This window comes from Diceros bicornis, chromosome 38, assembly GCF_020826845.1.
Source record: "Diceros bicornis minor isolate mBicDic1 chromosome 38, mDicBic1.mat.cur, whole genome shotgun sequence".
Taxonomy (NCBI): Eukaryota; Metazoa; Chordata; class Mammalia; order Perissodactyla; family Rhinocerotidae; genus Diceros; species Diceros bicornis.
The window spans coordinates 21,855,964-21,874,061 of NC_080777.1; the positions used below are offsets into that span (position 1 = coordinate 21,855,964).

Consider the following 18,098-nt stretch of genomic DNA (forward strand, 5'->3'; position numbering starts at 1 on the left):
TGCAGATGGTGACTTGGTGGCTCCAGAGCAGGGGAGTTCTAGCTGACAGCACCACAGGACAGAGGCACGGAAGGTGTTGAGATGGAGGCAAATGCTTCCATCTGCGTCCCTCCTGGGATTTTATAGCTCACGCCCACACTAAATAGAAAAGTAATAGATTCATCTGAACAGCTGTTTGGCTTTTGCATTTTATAATACGAGAGAAATAGCTTACATGCCTTTTAATGCTTTTAACAGTTAACTCACCAAACTAATTGTTGACTTGAGGATATGTGTTGCACTTACTGGGCATGGGCGTTAGTGTATGTTTCATCATCGTCTATTGCTGACTTATTCCATTGTCAGCCCCTGTTGAGTCTAACTAGTAGCCGTTCCATCCTGAGTGTGCCCTCAGATAATATGATTTTTAGTTGTATGTAGGATGTTATTCCAAAGGCACTTGACATCTTTCGAACATTCTAATAGTGTATATAGAACAGAAGAGTAGTTCGATAAAATGGTGTGTCCAAGACAGAGACAACTAGGAGGTTTCAGTTGTTTATTCTGTTCCATTGTATCCTAAACCTAGTAATGGGAAGAGGAAAGACGATGATAATTGTCAGCTCAGAATAGCCCTACATTAAAATTACAGGATGAGACAAAATAATAATTGTTTCTTGATCTCTAACTTCCCATCTCTCTGGGGTGCATTTTGATAATCCTCGTTGGGAGAAAGCTTCGTATGCCTTAATGACACACATACAAAATATTGCCAGACATGAATCTACAACATTCTTCCAGTATTATATGCTTTATCCTCTATATAAAATAGATTTTAGCATAAATTCTGTTTAGACCCCTCAAATTCACCGTTGTTTGGACCAGACTTATGGAAAATTTTAATTGAGTGTTACTAAGAGGTTTTTCATAACCTAAATTTGTGTCACAGAAGTTTCTTGGATGTATTTTTAAACACAAGAAATGTGCAGTTAATTGAATTTTTTTATAGTGCTCATGTATTAATGACATCAACCCTGTCCAATATTTCTACCAAGAATTTTAATTGGCACCAGATAACCTCTTGCAATGACTTGTTATTTCAACTCTATTTCGAATGATATAAAAAACATTGTTAAATCTCTCTCTCTTTTTTTTTTTTTTGTGAGGAAGATCTGCCCTGAGCTAACGTGCATGCTAATCCTGCTCTTTTTGCTGAGGAAGACTGGCCCTGAGCTAACATCTATTGCCAATCCTCTTCCTTTTTTTTCTCCCCAAAACCCCAGTAGATAGCTGTATGTCATAGTTGCACATCCTTCTAGTTGCTGTATGTGGGACGCTGCTTCAGCATGGTCGGACAAGTGGTGCGTCGGTGTGCGCCTGGGATCCGGGCCGGGCCACCAGTAGCAGAGCGCGTGCGCTCAACTGCTAAGCCACAGGGCAGCCCCACTAAATCTTTTTAATCCAGTGTTTGTAGACACTTTAGTCCTGTTCCATGAAGTCCTTTTCCATTTTCTGTCACAGAACTTCACTTTGCTTCCTACCTGGAGCAACTACAAACTGACTTGAGCCCCTTTTCCATAAACTTTCTCTCATGTTTTCTTTTTCCCTACTCAAGTTTTTCTTTCCTCTGATCCTCCATAAATTTATTTCTCCCTCCTTTGGAACTTGAAGGATCAACTCCCTGACAATGCTGTCAGGGAAGAGCTGCTATGAGCCCATGCAAAGAAGCCCTCGTGGCAGGCGGGGGAGAAAACCACCCATGTTTTGGAAGGCAAATCCCTCTGAGTGGCAAAAGCTCGGGTGTATGTTTTCCTCCAGAGACACAGCCTCATTTATAAACAGATACTGCAGTCAGAAGGGTGCAAACCGTGAAGCTGAGTAACACGAATTTAAGCTACTGGCTTAGTTCATTCAACTGTGGAAATCTGATAATGCTCTTCCTAACCTGCTATCTAACTAGAGGCACACTCTTAACCATACTCAGCCTTAAAATATTTAGCAAGAATTAATTATCTTCTCGAATGAGCTCCAGGTATACCAAAGAAGAATATTTCAGGGCACATTTTGATGAGGAAAGTAGAGAAGAGAAGGGTCTAAACAGGTGGTCACAAACTCAACAATCTACGAGAGCAAGGAACAATAAATGCGTAAATCTGGCTGAAAGATAATGGGGAGAGATGAGACCTATGGGAATTCCAGGCTGCAAACACTACCAGTTGTTATTCAATTTAAAAAATGCATATGGGGCCAGCCCCATGGCCTAGTGGTTAAGTTTAGCGTGCTCCACTTTGGTGGCCCAGGTTCGCTTCCCAGGCGTGGACCTACACCACTCGTCGACAGCCATGCTGTGGCAGCGACCCACATACATAATAGAGGAAGATTGGCATGGATGTCAGCTCAGGGCGAGTCTTCCCTGAGGCAAAAAGAGGAAGATTAGCAACAGATGTTAGCTCGGGGGGAATCTTCCTCAGCCAAAAAAAAAAAATATATAATGCATGTAATAGTTGAGGCAGAGTAAATAAGCCTGCAAGTAAGTGGGCTCATTTGCAGCCCCTGGTCTAAAGTTTCTAGAGAAATACGTGCTCAGCAGAATACCTGGGAGCAGCGTGAATACATCATGAACAGGCTAAGTTAGAGCAGGTATCACAAGGGAGAAGGGGAGGAACCAGTGTTTTGCTTAAGGCAACACTGGGGAAAAGCCCATTTATTTGCCTTATTGAATTACAGTTGCCTATCCCCACATAGACAGGAGAAACATTCACACCAAATATCTTGCCAGTTACTTTCTTGGCTTAGAGATTAGAGTTGGCCAATATAGTCACCCAAAACTAATACATGCCAGCCCTTCCTGCTTTGCTTTAAGCCCAAACCAACACAAACAACTCCTTGGCTTGAAATTGCGTCTTCTCATCAACTCATAGCAACAAAGATACTCTTACTCGGAAGTTAGTATAATATCGTTAACTTGACCTGGGCTTAGTCTAACGGGACTAAAAGGCCAAGTCCATAGGGGTTTCCTGTGAAGTAACTGTCATTAAGACTTTCTCCTAAATATACTCCTCGAATTTTCAGGTCTATAAAGAAAAAGTACAGATTTTCTTTGTGAATGGAGCTAAGTGGAGAAACAGGTACAATACTTTATATTAATGATCACTCGTCCAAAACAAGGCTTCTAAAGGTAAAAACTAAAACATGAATGTTATATTTAAAGGGATAATAAATATTTGTCACTGAATACTCAATAAATGCTCACACTATACAGTGTACTCATTTTGGTCCTATTACTGCACTGCATGATACGCATAATTTGTCTTATATATTTTATAGCTGGTCTAGATGCTTTTCGGACATTTCTAAAATCAGAGTTTAGTGAAGAAAATGTTGAGTTCTGGCTTGCCTGTGAAGACTTCAAGAAAACAGAAAGTGCAGAAAAAATTGCTTCTAAGGCCAAGATCATTTATTCTGAATTCATTGAAGCTAACGCCCCTAAAGAGGTGAGTAAAACATCCCAGCATAGTAAATATTCATCTCCTAGCAAATCTACTTCCAGTTAAAGGACTAAATATATCTAACGAGAAATCAAATTATCACTATGGATTCATATAGAAAATGTCCACATAAACTCCAAGGGAAGTTCCTTAAGATGATCCTCTGTCTTTTAATGATTCAGTAAATGTTTTGCAACACTGACTACGTGCCAGACCAATCCTTTTGTTTTCTTAGCACAACATGCAGGCTCTCGAAAAATAGCGTCTACTGTTTCAAATTAAATAGCTCTAAAATTAACCCTACAGAAATCCTACTTAAATATACTGTTGGATTTCAAGTTCATTTTGGTTTTCCTTTTGTAAATCATGGAGCTCAATGTGGAATAAATCTTTGAATAAAATTTTTTAAAATTTTTGAAAATAATACACAAGGGATAAAATAACTAATAACTAACAGCATAAATTGTTCATTTTTAAAATTTTGGAGGTCCATGTTATGGTGTATAATAATATCTTATTTTCCAAAAGAAGGGTGTGCTTACCTTTATTTCTTTATGGTGAAAATGAACCAAAGATTTGAGGGATTGTCTCAAGTGGTCAGGACCCACCTATTCTGCTTTAAGATCAAGGAAATAGAAAAGGCCTTGGAGAAAAAGCCTTGGAGAAAAACCTGGAATGACTCTGCCAATAGCCCCCAAAAATTGTTTTATGTGTGTAACATCTCATTTATAGTTGATGTAATTTCCGGAACCAAAACAATGATCATTGCCGCATACCCCTTTAATATTTAACTTTAAAGTTTAAGCAATTTGTATTTTAAAGCCAGTTTAATTCCTCACTGAAGATATCATATAAGCAAAGAGTTTTAATATATAAATAGCAAACAGAAAACTACCTACATTAAACTGCTAGTAACAAACAAACTACTAGTACAAGTCATCTTTCCTACAGGGGTTAAATATTGATATCCTCATAGGTGACAGTTATCATATTTTCTGATCCAAAATTAGGTGTGAGAATGGTTATTGTACTTATGAGGACAAAGGACAGAATAGATGAAATGCAAATACTTTCAGAAAATCTAAGGCATAAAGTTGCCGTATCAATAGGTCAAGTTTTAGATGGACATTAATTACTGCAGCATATATTGGCCTGGTATAACATTACAGACATATGAACCACTGAAGCATGGTCTGGAATTCACAGAGGGGAAAAGAAAAGAACTTTAACTCCTATGGAGCTATTTCAACATTCATTTCCCAGTCACCGTCTAAGAATCAATAAATAATTCTGGAAAATTGAAAACGTAGTATATAAGATTTGTCACATTGATTAATGGGTCATTCCCTAAAAGGCCTTGAAATCAACTCTAAAGATATCCTATTTATTGTGATATTGGTTTGAAAGCTAGGTTTTTTTTCTTCTTTACAAGTTCAGCTAATTAACAGTGATTGTTTTAGGATAACATTCTCAAACATTATGTCTGAAAAATCTTCGAATAAGAAATGCAATCTTTTAATTATAACTGAATTCAAACTTATAATATATAATAAATTATCAACTTTGACAAAATAGGTTTGTTTATTTTCCTAATCTTTCCTTCCAAAATAAATTTAGATAGTAATAATTTAAATAAACAGTAGTTATTATTTTAGGATATAAAACTTTTATAGCTTTTTTAATTTGTCCATCTAATTAATTTTGACTAAATAAAATATAATTAAATTTATGGCTGCTTTTCGAGTAATAGATTATATTGTCTCCCTGAAGTGTCTAAAAATGTTATTATTGGATATGACAAAATTCATTGAAAACAAAGTGTATATATATATATATTTTTGAAATAGTCATTATCTTTCCTATTATTTGCAATCAATTGTTTGAAATTCAAATTACTACAGGACATTTGCCTCTTATACTGTTTACCGATTGTGGTCTTCAAGGTATTTCTCTGTAGTCCATCAGTTCTGTGTTAAACATAATACAGCTGCTACTGTGTTGATTCATGAAAATGATTTTTTGAATGCCTGTCTCCACAATGAAGTCACAGAGTAGAAGGAGAGATTGACACGTAATAAAACAAGTCAAATACACAATAAGCAATCTAATAATAAAACCACATTTAAAGTTCGTTATTAGCACAGTGGGAAAGAATGCTTAAATCTATCTGGAGAGTTAAAGGAGGGATTTGAAGGGTGGTTCACACACGAAAAAGTATGTCATGAAAACTAAGCCATATTTATCAAGAGAGCAAATGAAGAAAGAATATTTCAAACTGAGCACACAGTAATACAGCGTGAAGGTACAAAGCTCCCTGGTGTTTTCTGGAAATTACAAGCATTTTAATATTGCTGAAGAGGAATGGGGATGAGGTTGGATAAGCAGCAATAGAGACAAAGAAAGGGAAGCATTCTAGATTTATCTAGTAGGCAGACCTAACAAGCAAGGTGATATAATTGAAATGGAGGTTGGAAAATATGATTTTAATAAGTAGAAAATTAATTCAAGAATGAGATTCATGGGAGAATATTCTCCATTTTTCTATATTCAATTATAGTTCTATAACTGACTCTCATAAAGAATGAAAATTATAACCAAATTTGCTTGGTAGAACATCCTAAAATAAAGAACAATGACAAGGTCATGTTATCCAGATATCTATTAAATCCCATTTACTTTCTTTTCTTTCTTTTTCCTTTTGTGTCTTTATTTCCTCATCTATAAAATTACTAGCATAACTTAATAATTTTTAATTGATGCAATTAGACAATTTACAATTAGAGTACACTAAACTTATAAATGATCCCTGTCTATAAATCGACGTTTAATGGTTTTCAGTTTCCTGTTCTAGTAGACCAAGACTGCACACAAAAATTGAACTTTCAGGTATCTAGGAGAGATGATAATAATCATAACTGGACTTTATGTCTTCTCCCTTATGGTGTAAACTTCTTTCTGGTTTCTACACTAATAGTTAGTGTGATGTAGTGGAAAACCTACAGTCTGGAGATACCTAGACCTAAATTCAAATCCTGTAATCTTGTGGTAAACTATTTCATCTCTCTGAGACTCAGTTTCCTCAACTAAAGATGCGTCTATAAAAAAAGCATACAACAACCACACAGGACAGATGAGAATGATGAATGAGTTCCTGTGTCTAGGGTTTACACCATGCAGAACAGTTTTTAAGAAATTTTAATCCCTTTCTTTCTTCAAATGAATCACTTTAAATGCTACTGAATCAACTTGAAAACAACCATTAACTAACTCCCAAGAACATGTGAAGACAAGCAAATTTAAAAGACTTGATAAATGTATATACATGGACATATATTATAAAAATGTTGGGCCGGCCCGGTGGCGCAAGCGGTTAAGTGCGCGCCCTCCGCTGCGGCGGCCCAGGGTTCGCTGGTTCGGATCCCGGGCGCGCACCGACGCACTGCTTGGCAAGCCATGCTGTGGCGGCGTCCCATATAAAGTGGAGGAAGATGGGCACAGATGTTAGCCCAGGGCCGTCTTCCTCAGCAAAAAAAGAGGAGGATTGGCGGATGCTAGCACAGGGCTGATCTCCTCACAAAAAAAAAAAAAAAGAAAAATGTTAGCAAATCACTAGTTTCAGATCAAAAGAGCTACTCATTGAATGGATTGTACCTAGATAGTTTCAGAAGAAAATATTGCAAAAGAAAATAGGTGTGAGCCAGGTATTTTGACTAAGTGATTTGAATGTGAGAAAATTATTAGACAAGCAATATATTTTTTAAAGTATCTCTACTCTACACGCAGTAAGAACCTGTAAGTGGCAAAGAAAAAAAAATTCTTAAATTTGTATTATTCTTCTCTCAATTTGGACCACTAATTTCATAATATTTGGAAATTTTCAAGAGAATAATATGACAGTTTCAAGAGAATATAAATCTTCAAAAAATTTAAAATAATATTTTCATATTCAGCTAAGACACTGACATGGTTTAATATTTATATTATATTTATAAAATTTATATGTAGTATTTTTATTTATATCATTGTTCTCTTACATTGAAAAGAAAATTGGTCAGGATAGAAAACATGTGATTAAAGAAAAAATTGTTGATGTTGATTGTCATTCTGTGAGATTAGAAAATGTTCCAAATCATACCACAGTGTAATGTTTAAAAATTATATAAATTCAGGTCAGTCTGCTGGCGTAGTGGTTAAGTTCGCATGCTCCGCTTTGGCAGCCCGGGGTTCACAGGTTCAGATCCTGGGCATGGACCTATTCACCACTTATCAAGCCATGCTGTGGCAGGCGTCCTACATATAAAGTAGAGGAAGACGGGCATGGATATTAGCCCAGGGCCAATCTTCCTCAGCAAAAAGAGGAGGATTGGCAACAGATGTTAGCTCAGGGCTAATCTTCCTCACCCAAAAAAAAAAATATATATATGTAAATTCAACTTCATATTATCACTAATCCAGGAACAAATACATTGGCAGTTTTTTAAGTCAAAAAATATTTCAGTCAAAAAATATTAGTACAAAATATTTAATTCTTAAATGTATTTATTAAATGTGAGGTACCATAACTCATAAAACAAAGGAAGAAACTATAGTCATAAAGGAGAAGTTATCTTAATGGGTCTGTACGGGACACTTTTTTAATATTTATGTCTGGTTTATTGCTTTTATTTTTTAATGCAGTACAATATAATTTATTAACACATGTTTTATTTTACATCAATAAATGCTTATTCTGTGCCTACTAGTCACCTCCTTATAGAATAAACTCCCTCCATGGAAGAGAACCTCAGCCTAGGCAGGAGAAGAGATAATAAATAAATACATATAATAAATTGTGTTGTGTGAACTATGCAGCTCAATAAGGAAATGCAAGAAAATAAAATAGATTGAAACCATGGTTTGGCTCAAAGAAACTTTCAATTTAGTTGGGTTTAAAAGTGAAATTTATAGAATTAGGAAAAAATAGCAAAGCAACAAATGATTAAGTGGGAAAAAAAATGTAACAGGTGAAATTGTTGGCATTATACCTAAGAGGATATAATGATTGAATAAGAACAAGGTATGGAGACAAGGCCTTTATTTTCAATAAGGTTAGTTTTAAACTGAGTCTTGAGGGAAGAAAGAGATATATGAATTATTGGTAGAGAGAAACCCATGAAAACAGGCATCTAGACGCATTTCCTGGTATTACTATAATGCCAATTTTGTATTCTTCATTTTGTATTCATGTTTTTTCTTGGCATTTTTAAGGGCCACTTTCCCAGCGTGTTGATGTTATTTTGAGTCTTAGTCTGGCCCCACAAGTTGCTGCTTGCCAACAGTGCCCCCCAACTATAGAACAATCTCCAGATGTAATGTTTGCTTATTTATTAATATCCTGAGTTTTTGTACCCTGATCAATAGCTAAGTGTCTAATATATGTCAAGCACCATGCTGGTGCAGCTAAGGAAAAAGACAGTCAGAGTCCCTGAATAGATAAAGCTAACAGATCTTAGTGGGAAGACCTCAGTGAAGAAATAATTACAATAAACCGTCATGAGTGTTGTGATAGGAAAATACAGGCGATGTGGTAGCATGCAAAATCCACGTCAAGGTGATCAGGAAATGTATCTCAAAAGAAGTAGTTAGTAAGCTTTGACCAGAAGTTTGAGTATGGAGGGACACAAGACAAGACAGGAGGAGGGAAGGGGAGCAGAGGCGGAGGAAGAAGAGAGAAGCAAAGGACCAGCCAGTGCGCAGAGGCAGGTCCAGTAGTGGAAGAAGCCTAGTACTGTGTGTCTCAGCAGGTAAACTGAGGTAGCTGCTTCCTGGACCCCAGTGACTTCTACATCCGTATTTATTTCACCTTAAAGTAAAGAGATCTCTTAAAAAGGAAGAGAGAGGGGCTGGCCCGGTGGCATAGTGGTTAAGTTTGCACGCTCCACTTCGGCGGCCCAGGGTTCACAGGTTCAGATCCCAGTTCAGATCTCCCCACTGCTCGTGAAGCCATGCTGTGGCAGTGTCCCACAAACAAAGTAGGGGAAGATGGGCAGGGATGTTAGCTCAGTGACAGTCTTCCTCAGGCGAAAAGAGGAAGATTGGCAACAGATGTTAGTTCAGGGCCAATCTTCCTCACCAAAAAAAAAAGGAAGAGAGAGAGAGATGAAGGAAAAAGAGGAGGAGGGGGAGGGAGAGGCAGAGGGAGGAAAGAAAGAAAAACAGAGCTAGAAAAACTATAAGCAATGTCTGCACAGTGCTTTTATGTGGATTATTTCATCTGATCATCATGTTCACCGTCTTAGGGAGGTATTACAACCATCTCTGTGGTACAGGTGACAAATGAACTGACCTTAGAGATGAAAAGATGAGCCCTGCAGTCATTAAAATACACAGATCATGAGCGTGGAGTCTACAGCCTTGCTTTCAAATTTCAAATTCCTTTCTCTAGATCCACTACTTATTTCAAACGTTCATGACACAACCTGGGAAGCTTGATGTTTATGCTAAAGGCAATAACAACATTATCCCGTCACACAGAGTCTATCTTCCTTTCTGTCAATAGCTTTATTTCTCTTCTCATATTCTCCCTAATTTGTATAACTTCTTAAACTACGAAGCCCAGATTCAGATATGGCATTAGGAAGAAAAAAAGTGGCAGGAGTATTTCTTCTAATAATTTGCAGTATCCTTTTGGCCTCTGAAAAATTACTGCATTTCAACTCGAAAACAAAACGCTCAGGTGTTTTTTGAGCTTTCCACACATCCCTGTACCACTGAAATTAACCTTGGATGAGCATGTTGGGGTTGGTGAAGGAAACCAGTCAATCTGAATCCCTTTTATCTGCTCCAGGTTTTTTTTTTTTTCTTTTGCTTCTGTACATCTATTTTTAGCAATCGGTATACATTATGGTTTTATACGTTAGGATTGCATACTTGATGATTTCTTTCATTTCTCTTGCCCGATATAAGGTGTTAGTGCAGCCTCCTGACCCATGTCACTTATTTCTGTCTCTAAAACCAATTATAACAAAAGGATACAATCCTGTGCAGGGATGGATTCCTTCTAGATGTTACAAACTTTGTTATTCCCAACTTTAATAGCTACCCTTGAGAATATATTTCAAGATATTCATTCGCCTTTAATGATGCCAAAAACGAAGTAATAGTAGAGGTGTTAGTGGTGATTAAATCGAATTATGGAACCAAAAACATGATTATAGGCAGCTTTCATTTGAATAGTAATTTTGAAGCTCTGCTGTGAATGAGGTCTGAGAGGCTGCCTGCTTCATTTTAGGAAGGCGTTTACATGGGAACGCACACCCCTTTGCATAATGACAGGCTCCTGCTACACTATCCATTCTAAATGAGGACACGCTATCTGATTTGAATGTGAGACCACAACTGAAAACTTTTCATTCAAATTACGTAAAAATATAGAAAGCACACTTAGGGTCACAGGAAAGCCAAAAGGTAGACTTTAAAATGTATTCTTCCTTCTAAAATAATTTGTGGAAAGCCAAAAGAAATGAAAACTGCTGATGTAGAAAAGAGGAATTTGGCTTTCCTAATCTGCAGTTAACAACATCACCTGAGTATTAAAATAGCCTGGATCTTTATAATAAATTGTTTTTAAACAACTATCACAAACATCATTCAGAAGACAGTCACTTTAGTGTAATGGATTGGTGTCAATGTCAGCTGTGTCAAGGCTTTTTCAAAGTTGACAGGATTTAAAAGCCTCTAAACAGTTGCAATGACATCTCAGCTGTCATTCCGTAAGAATCACAATCCTGCGTCTGGTTTTCTGAGATTGGCAGTGCCGTGGTCCCAGATAGATAAGATAATTTGTGACCTTTTAAAAAATAAGCAAATAAAATATGGTATTTCTCAGAGTCCTTGAAACTAAAGAGTAGTGATACGAAAAAAAATGCAAGCGACTATTCATATCAGGAAATAGTAGAGGTGTATATATCATCTGCTTATTTCACCAATTGATACACTATTCAGCCCACGCTCTGGACCTACCAGTTTGAGATGCTCAGTAAAGTCTAATCTTCTCTGTAACTCTCAAGAAGCTCAGGAGAGCCTCAAAGTCGCACAGTTGGAAAGTCTGCATCCTTCGAGAGTCACCTCCTGTTACAGCCCCACCTTCAGTCTACTCCAAGCTCAACATCTCCTGTCTTACATTTTAAGATAGAAATTTATCCATTTGTCTTCTGGTAGAATCCAACCAAAAATCAAATTTCAAATGAGTGCAAAGTTGGGGGTGCAGTTCTCAGACTTGTCCCCAGAAGTGATTATATTGAAGGAATTTATGCATCAAAATACATATCAGGCCTAATACTTTCACTATTTTCCTGATACTAAAATTTGGGAGTCGAGAAGAAAAGACAAAGTACTTTTATAGCCTATTCTCTAACTTCACCTGAATTGACTTCTCAGGAGTTGAACAAAATTGATCACCCTCTCTGAACTGAAATACTATCTTCAATTGCCTTCTAATATTCGATTTTCTCCTCTTTTACTGGCTGCCCTTTAACAATTTCTTTTGCTGCTCCTACTCATAACCCAACATACACTATACTGAGGGGACGTGGTCCTCATTTATTTTTTGCTTACACTTACTCTCCCAGTTTCTGTTCCAGTCCTATGGCTTTAAAAGGGCATCTCAAACTTAACAGATTCCAATCTGAGTCTTGATTTTCTGCTCAAAACTTTCTTCTATCTGAGTCTCTCCATCTCAGCTAATGGCAACTCCGTTCTTCTATTTGCTCTGGCTAAAAAACTGGTAGTCATCCTTAATTCTTCTCTTCTGTTTATACCCCATATCCAATCTATTAGCACTTTCTGTCAGATCATTCTTCAGAATATTTCTAAAATCTGGTCATTCTTAAAGATTTTTGTCCCTCGTCCCAGCTCATAACTATTCAATCACAAGTTCTATCCATTCTACGTTCTAAATATCTTTGATACGCTTCCCTTCATTCCTTGTGACATTACCCAGCCTATTCCACCATCACTGCCCACCTGAAGCCCTGGTATGGTTTCCTAATTTTTCTTCCCCTTATCCACACCCAGCTATTATGCCACACGATAGTCAATGATATGCTTTTTCAAACATGTGTTTATATCCGTCCTTTTCTTAAAATTCTCCTCATTACTCTCAGGTTAAGTAAAAATTTCTTAACAAGACCTACAGGGTCCTACATGATCTGCAACCTTCATGCCTCTCCAGGCTCTTGCCTTTCTTCCCCTCAAAACCCACTGGGCTTCTTTCAGTTTACCCTCCCACGTGCAAGTCCCTTCCTTAATCTTCTATATTCGTAATAACACTTCAAAGACCAGCTTAAAATCTCATTTCCTTCAGAAAGCGTATTTTTTTCCTTTGGATGGCTTTTTCAAAATCTGTCTTCTTGATTGACTTTTCATCTTAATCATCTTTATATCTTCAGATCCTGGCACAATTCCTAAGCACCCATTCCATACAATACTTGGAATAAATTTTAGGAATGACTACAAATAATATAACTCTTTTTCAGATATGTTAGTTTTTTTCCCAGAAAAATAGGGATAATAATACTATTCATCTTATAGTCATGTGTACATGACATAAAGCAGCCATACAAAGGTTTAGCACATCAATACTAATAGTCAGTAAAGATTAACTGTTATTATTTATAGTTAAAATAACCATCTTTAATTATCCATATGATTATTTTAGAGATAGTGCCATGATCAAATATTTTGCCATCAGAGAAGACAGCCACCAAGAAAAAAAATGTAGGGACTGAAGACTTGGGCTAGAACTTGGAGAATGCGTATTTGCTGTGCTCATATTTGAAGGCATGTAGGAAAAAAGGAATTAGTGAAAGAAACAGGTAAAAGCAGATAAAAGACAGGTTAATTCCATCTCCTGAACTATTGAATTCCCTTTGTAGTGACTAATCTTTCTCTGTTAATCAGATTGAATACTTAACATTAACAGAAGCCTTTGTATCCAAATCTGCCTAAGCAAGAAATCAAATTTCTCAAGATTTTTAAGTCAAAATAATGAATAATGATAAGGAAATTATAGTGACTTTCCTTCTGTGGCCAAGGAAGGCTTCTCAGAGGATATTCAACTTTAGCTAAATCATAAGGGGTGAGGACAATCCGTACAAAATAAAATTGTGGGGGTGAGAGGGATTTCAGATGATGAAACAGCATAAACAAGGGCTTTAGGTGGAAGATTCGCTTTGAGAACAGAGTAGACAGCTTTATGGGTACCAGTAAGGATAAGTAGGAGATGATTTTAAAACAACACATTGAACTTCAGGCATGAGCAAGATCAAATGCAGAGTAAGATGTTTAAATTTTATGTTATAGAAATTAATGGGTTTTCAGCTGAATATTCACACAACGAAAGTAATATTTTGGTGAAACTGATATAGTAATGCTGCCCACGTGTTCAGAAGGGAAAGACCTTGTAAGAAGAGGTATCAGCTTAGAGGTAAATTCCATAGTTCTGGGAAGAGATCAGGTTATAAAAGCCTAAACTGGAGAGACAGGAGTGAGAATGAATAAGACCATTGTGAAATTACCAAATAAAAGGCAAATGAGGAAAAATATATATTCTTTTGTATATTCTCTGATAAGAGATCAGAGAAAAAAGAGGTGTCAGAGATGATTTCTGTGTTTCGAGCTTGAGCAACTTGGAGAAAAATAATGACATTTATGCAAACATGTGGGTGTGATGTTTTGTCACTGATGTTAAGCTGAATTGCCAAGGCACAGCTTCATAAGACTGCTGATTATCTCCTGGGAACAGTATCTCTGCTTATCACTCAGCTATCAATAGCTAATGTTGGCAGTTCCTTGGTATGAAAACAGGCAATCAAAAAAACAAGAGGGATCAGTCAGAAGTACAAGCTTAATATATTTCAATAAAGGATATTAATCATCAGTATTATGTTGAAACGAAATAGTTCTCTATAAAATTTAAACATGATTTGTAAAAACTATAGAAACACTTTTCCCTTTATTTATACAGCATAGATTTATTGGGTCCTTACATTATGCAAGGCATAGCGAGGGATGCACAAAATGTAAATATCATCTAAGTAACACAAGGTCCTTTGAGAGGTCAGAAATGGAAAAAATCCACAAGTAAACTTCACAAGGTAGACGGTATTTGAATGTAGTCTTAAGGACATAAAAGACTGTGAAAGACTTAGGTGAAAAGGAATGACTTTCAGCTAGCCTGGGATGGTATGGAAAAATGTTCATAGGCAGCAAAATACAAGGAGTTTGAGAGGAAGTGTCTAGCTTGGTGGGAATACAGGGCATACATAGAAGAAAAAAAGGATATAAATTGGGACTATGTTCTAAAGGCTACGAACGCCAAGATAGGGTTTTGGGATTTTTAAATAGGGAATGAGGAGTTATTGCAGTTCAGTTCTGATAAAATAATAATAAGCCAATACTCTGCACCAGGCACACATCAACCCTGCTAGCAGTGAACGTTCATCCAATGAATGAATGCCTAAATGAGTTAGGTTACTATATTTACCATTATGGGGGATGTCAAGTTAAATAAATTTCTGGTGATGCTGTTAAAGAATTAACAGCATAGTTAAAGGAGGAAACAGATAACATATTCTCATATGACCACAACACAAGATGGGATTTATGAAACAGACTATACTAGATGTTTAAAAACCACTTCAAGATCTTGATAACAGCCACTATTCACTGAGTCCTACTGTGAGGCAGGCACTATACAAGGTTCATAACGTGTTATCACGTCACTTTCCTGCTCAAAACCCTTCAGCGTCTTCCTGTTGCTTCTGGTAGAAAAATAAGAACTCCTTACCGTTGCACATAAACCCTACAGGACTTGGCCTGTATTCCCTCCTCCAACCTCATCACAGGAACATTCTTCTCACACCCTACACTCCAGCCATCCAGGCATAGTGGCTCTTCAGAACATAAGAAATTCTTTCTTGTATCAGGGACTCTGCATTTGTTGTTTTTTTCTGCCAGAAGTGTTTTTCCTCAGATTCTTAGTGAACTGGCTGCTTCTCATCCTTCAAGTTTATATCTAAAATAATGCTATTTATTTACTTGTTGGTTATCTTTCCCCAAATATAGAAAGCATTTAGCACATAATAGAAACTCATAAATATTTGTGGAATCAATGACTGTATGGATCATCTCACTTTAACTCTTATAACAACTCAAGTCAGGAGCTACCTAGCTTAAAGATGAGGAAGCAGTGCTCAAAAATATTAAAGTAACTCATCCCAGGTCACCAAGGTCGTAAGTGTTAGAATACAGATTGGAAAATTATCTCAAAGTCTTTCCATTACTCTGCACTATCTTCCTGTATAAAGAAGGAGAAACTGATTCCAGATTTTGAGGCCTTCAAGGGAGCTGTAGCATTTGACCAGGAACTTTGATGGAGGACCTAAGAGGATGATCAAAGAAATAAAAGTACAGATGTAGTCTGATCACTGAGTAGCTGAAATCTCTAAAGAAAGAAAACATCTGTGAACAAATAGTAGCCTTTGGATGATTCTTTTCAAATGAAAATTTTTTTCTTCTTCCTAGAATAATAATATTAAAATAGTTTTATATTACTTATCTCATTTAGTCCTTAAGACACTTTAAGATAGATGCTACTACTATTCTCTTTTACACCATGGAAATTGAAGATTCAAGGAAATGATAGAACTTGCCTCACTCATATGAATAGCAGGTAAGTAGCCGAGGAGAGATTTGATGGCAGGTCTATCTGCCTATCTTTTAACTTCAATTCAATAAGCATAAATTGTCATTTGTAGTCTTTTTTTCACTAGTTCCAAAAATTCTGGCATTTTTACAATCACCCCCATTTTGCCAAGAGACATTTTAATTCTATTCAACAAATATTTGTTGATTGCCTATTATGTGGCAGATATTCTGCTAAGTGTCAGAAAACAGAATGATGAATAAGACCTACTATAGCACCTACTTAAAAGGATGAGCTTTTAATTTTAAGATTCAAATCTCTTTGGCATTTCATGAATATTTTCAGTTTAAACAACTTGGATATGAAATTTTCTGCTTCTCAGAATATATCCTGGAATATGTGTAGAGTTGGACAAGTATGTCCACAAGAAGATTTGGGGCATTTTACATATTTGCAGGTGAATGGTGTCTGTTCCAAAATAATAGATCTCTATTGGACCTTGCTGGGGATACTTATGTGTGGTAGTGGCAAGGATATACATACACACACACGCACACATATGCAGTCCACTCTCCCTATCCAAGGGTTCCACATCCTTGGATTCAACCTACGATAGTTGGGTCTGTACTGAACATGTACAGACTTTCTTCTTGTCATTATTCCCTAAATAATACAGTATAACAACTATTTACATAACACTTAACGTGGTATTACATTTTATAGGTCATCTAGAGATGATTTAAACTATGCAAGAGGATGTGTGTAGGTTATATGCAAATACTCTGTCATTTTATATAAGGGACTTGAGCATCCTCAGATTTTGGCATCTGGGGGGGTCCTGGAACCAATCCCCTGAGAATACCAAGGGACGACTGTATATGTATATTCTGTGGGGGGCATGTGAGTGGGTGAAGAGGGAGGTGTTATTTGGTCCATTTTGACAAACAAAAAGAAATACAAATTAGAATGAAAAGCAACATTGTGGGAAACAACAGAGGGAGGTATGGAGAATGGGAGTGGGTTGGTGGAAGCCAACCCAGAAAATTCTAGTTATTGTTCTGCCTATAGAAAGTACATATTAGGTATTAAGGCCAAAGTAATGGAAAAAAATAAAGGAGGGGAAAAGAAAAAAAATTTTAAATCACAAAATATCTCATGTGCCTTTTCACTTTGCCGTTTTTCAATAATCTCAAAATAAGGCTTTATCTCTGTTTTCTGTCAAGGCCAACCCTATTAACCTAGGAAAAAATAATTAAACCAAGCACGTGTTTCTGCATTTCAGAAAATGAACCCATGACCTGTCTGCTGTTTTGCATCAGATTAACTGTGTTTAGAAAAAAATTCAAATAATATGTGCATCTACCATCTGTATAAATGGTGTATGATTTGATTAAAGTAATCTAATGATATGCAAATTTATTTCCACAGGTTAACATTGACTTCAGTACCAGGGACCTCATCTCGAAGAATATTGCAGAACCAACTCTCAAATGTTTTGATGAGGCTCAGAAGTTGATCTACAGTCTCATGGTCAAGGATTCTTTTCCTCGATTTCTAAAGTCAGAGATCTATAAGAAACTCGTAAATAGCAAACAGGTTGGAAATCATAAAAAATGGCTCCCTTTCTTGTAAAGAAGGTTAATGACAAACTAATAATCAGGTTATAATTTGGGAGAAAACAAGTAATAGAAAATATCAACTCTTAGTCACCATACTTCAAGGCTAAAATATTCTAAATATACAATACAATATGTTTTTTTAGAGTTTAGAAAACATTTTTTTTGCTCTAACAGAAAAATACTTTTTTATATATGAAGTCTGAATTTCTAAATCATTTGTTTAGAATTTATTCATTTTATCAGGTACTTAATCTTCTACTGGGAGAGTACAAGGGGAGTTTATGGAGATATAATACACTCTTAAACCATAAGTAGATATTCTTACGA

At 36.4% G+C, this 18,098-nt stretch overlaps 1 protein-coding gene across 1 annotated transcript in view; it reads left to right on the forward strand.

The window, feature by feature from the left end:
• Positions 1-17,784, forward strand: part of RGS21 (regulator of G protein signaling 21) — a 65,958-nt gene extending 48,174 nt beyond the window's left edge. Inside the window, exons 3-4 of the mRNA XM_058533898.1 lie at positions 3,307-3,473; positions 17,581-17,784. Of these exons, the coding sequence (XP_058389881.1) occupies positions 3,307-3,473; positions 17,581-17,784 (371 nt within the window). The remainder of the gene's footprint in view (positions 1-3,306; positions 3,474-17,580) is intronic.
• Positions 17,785-18,098: the final 314 nt, after the last annotated feature.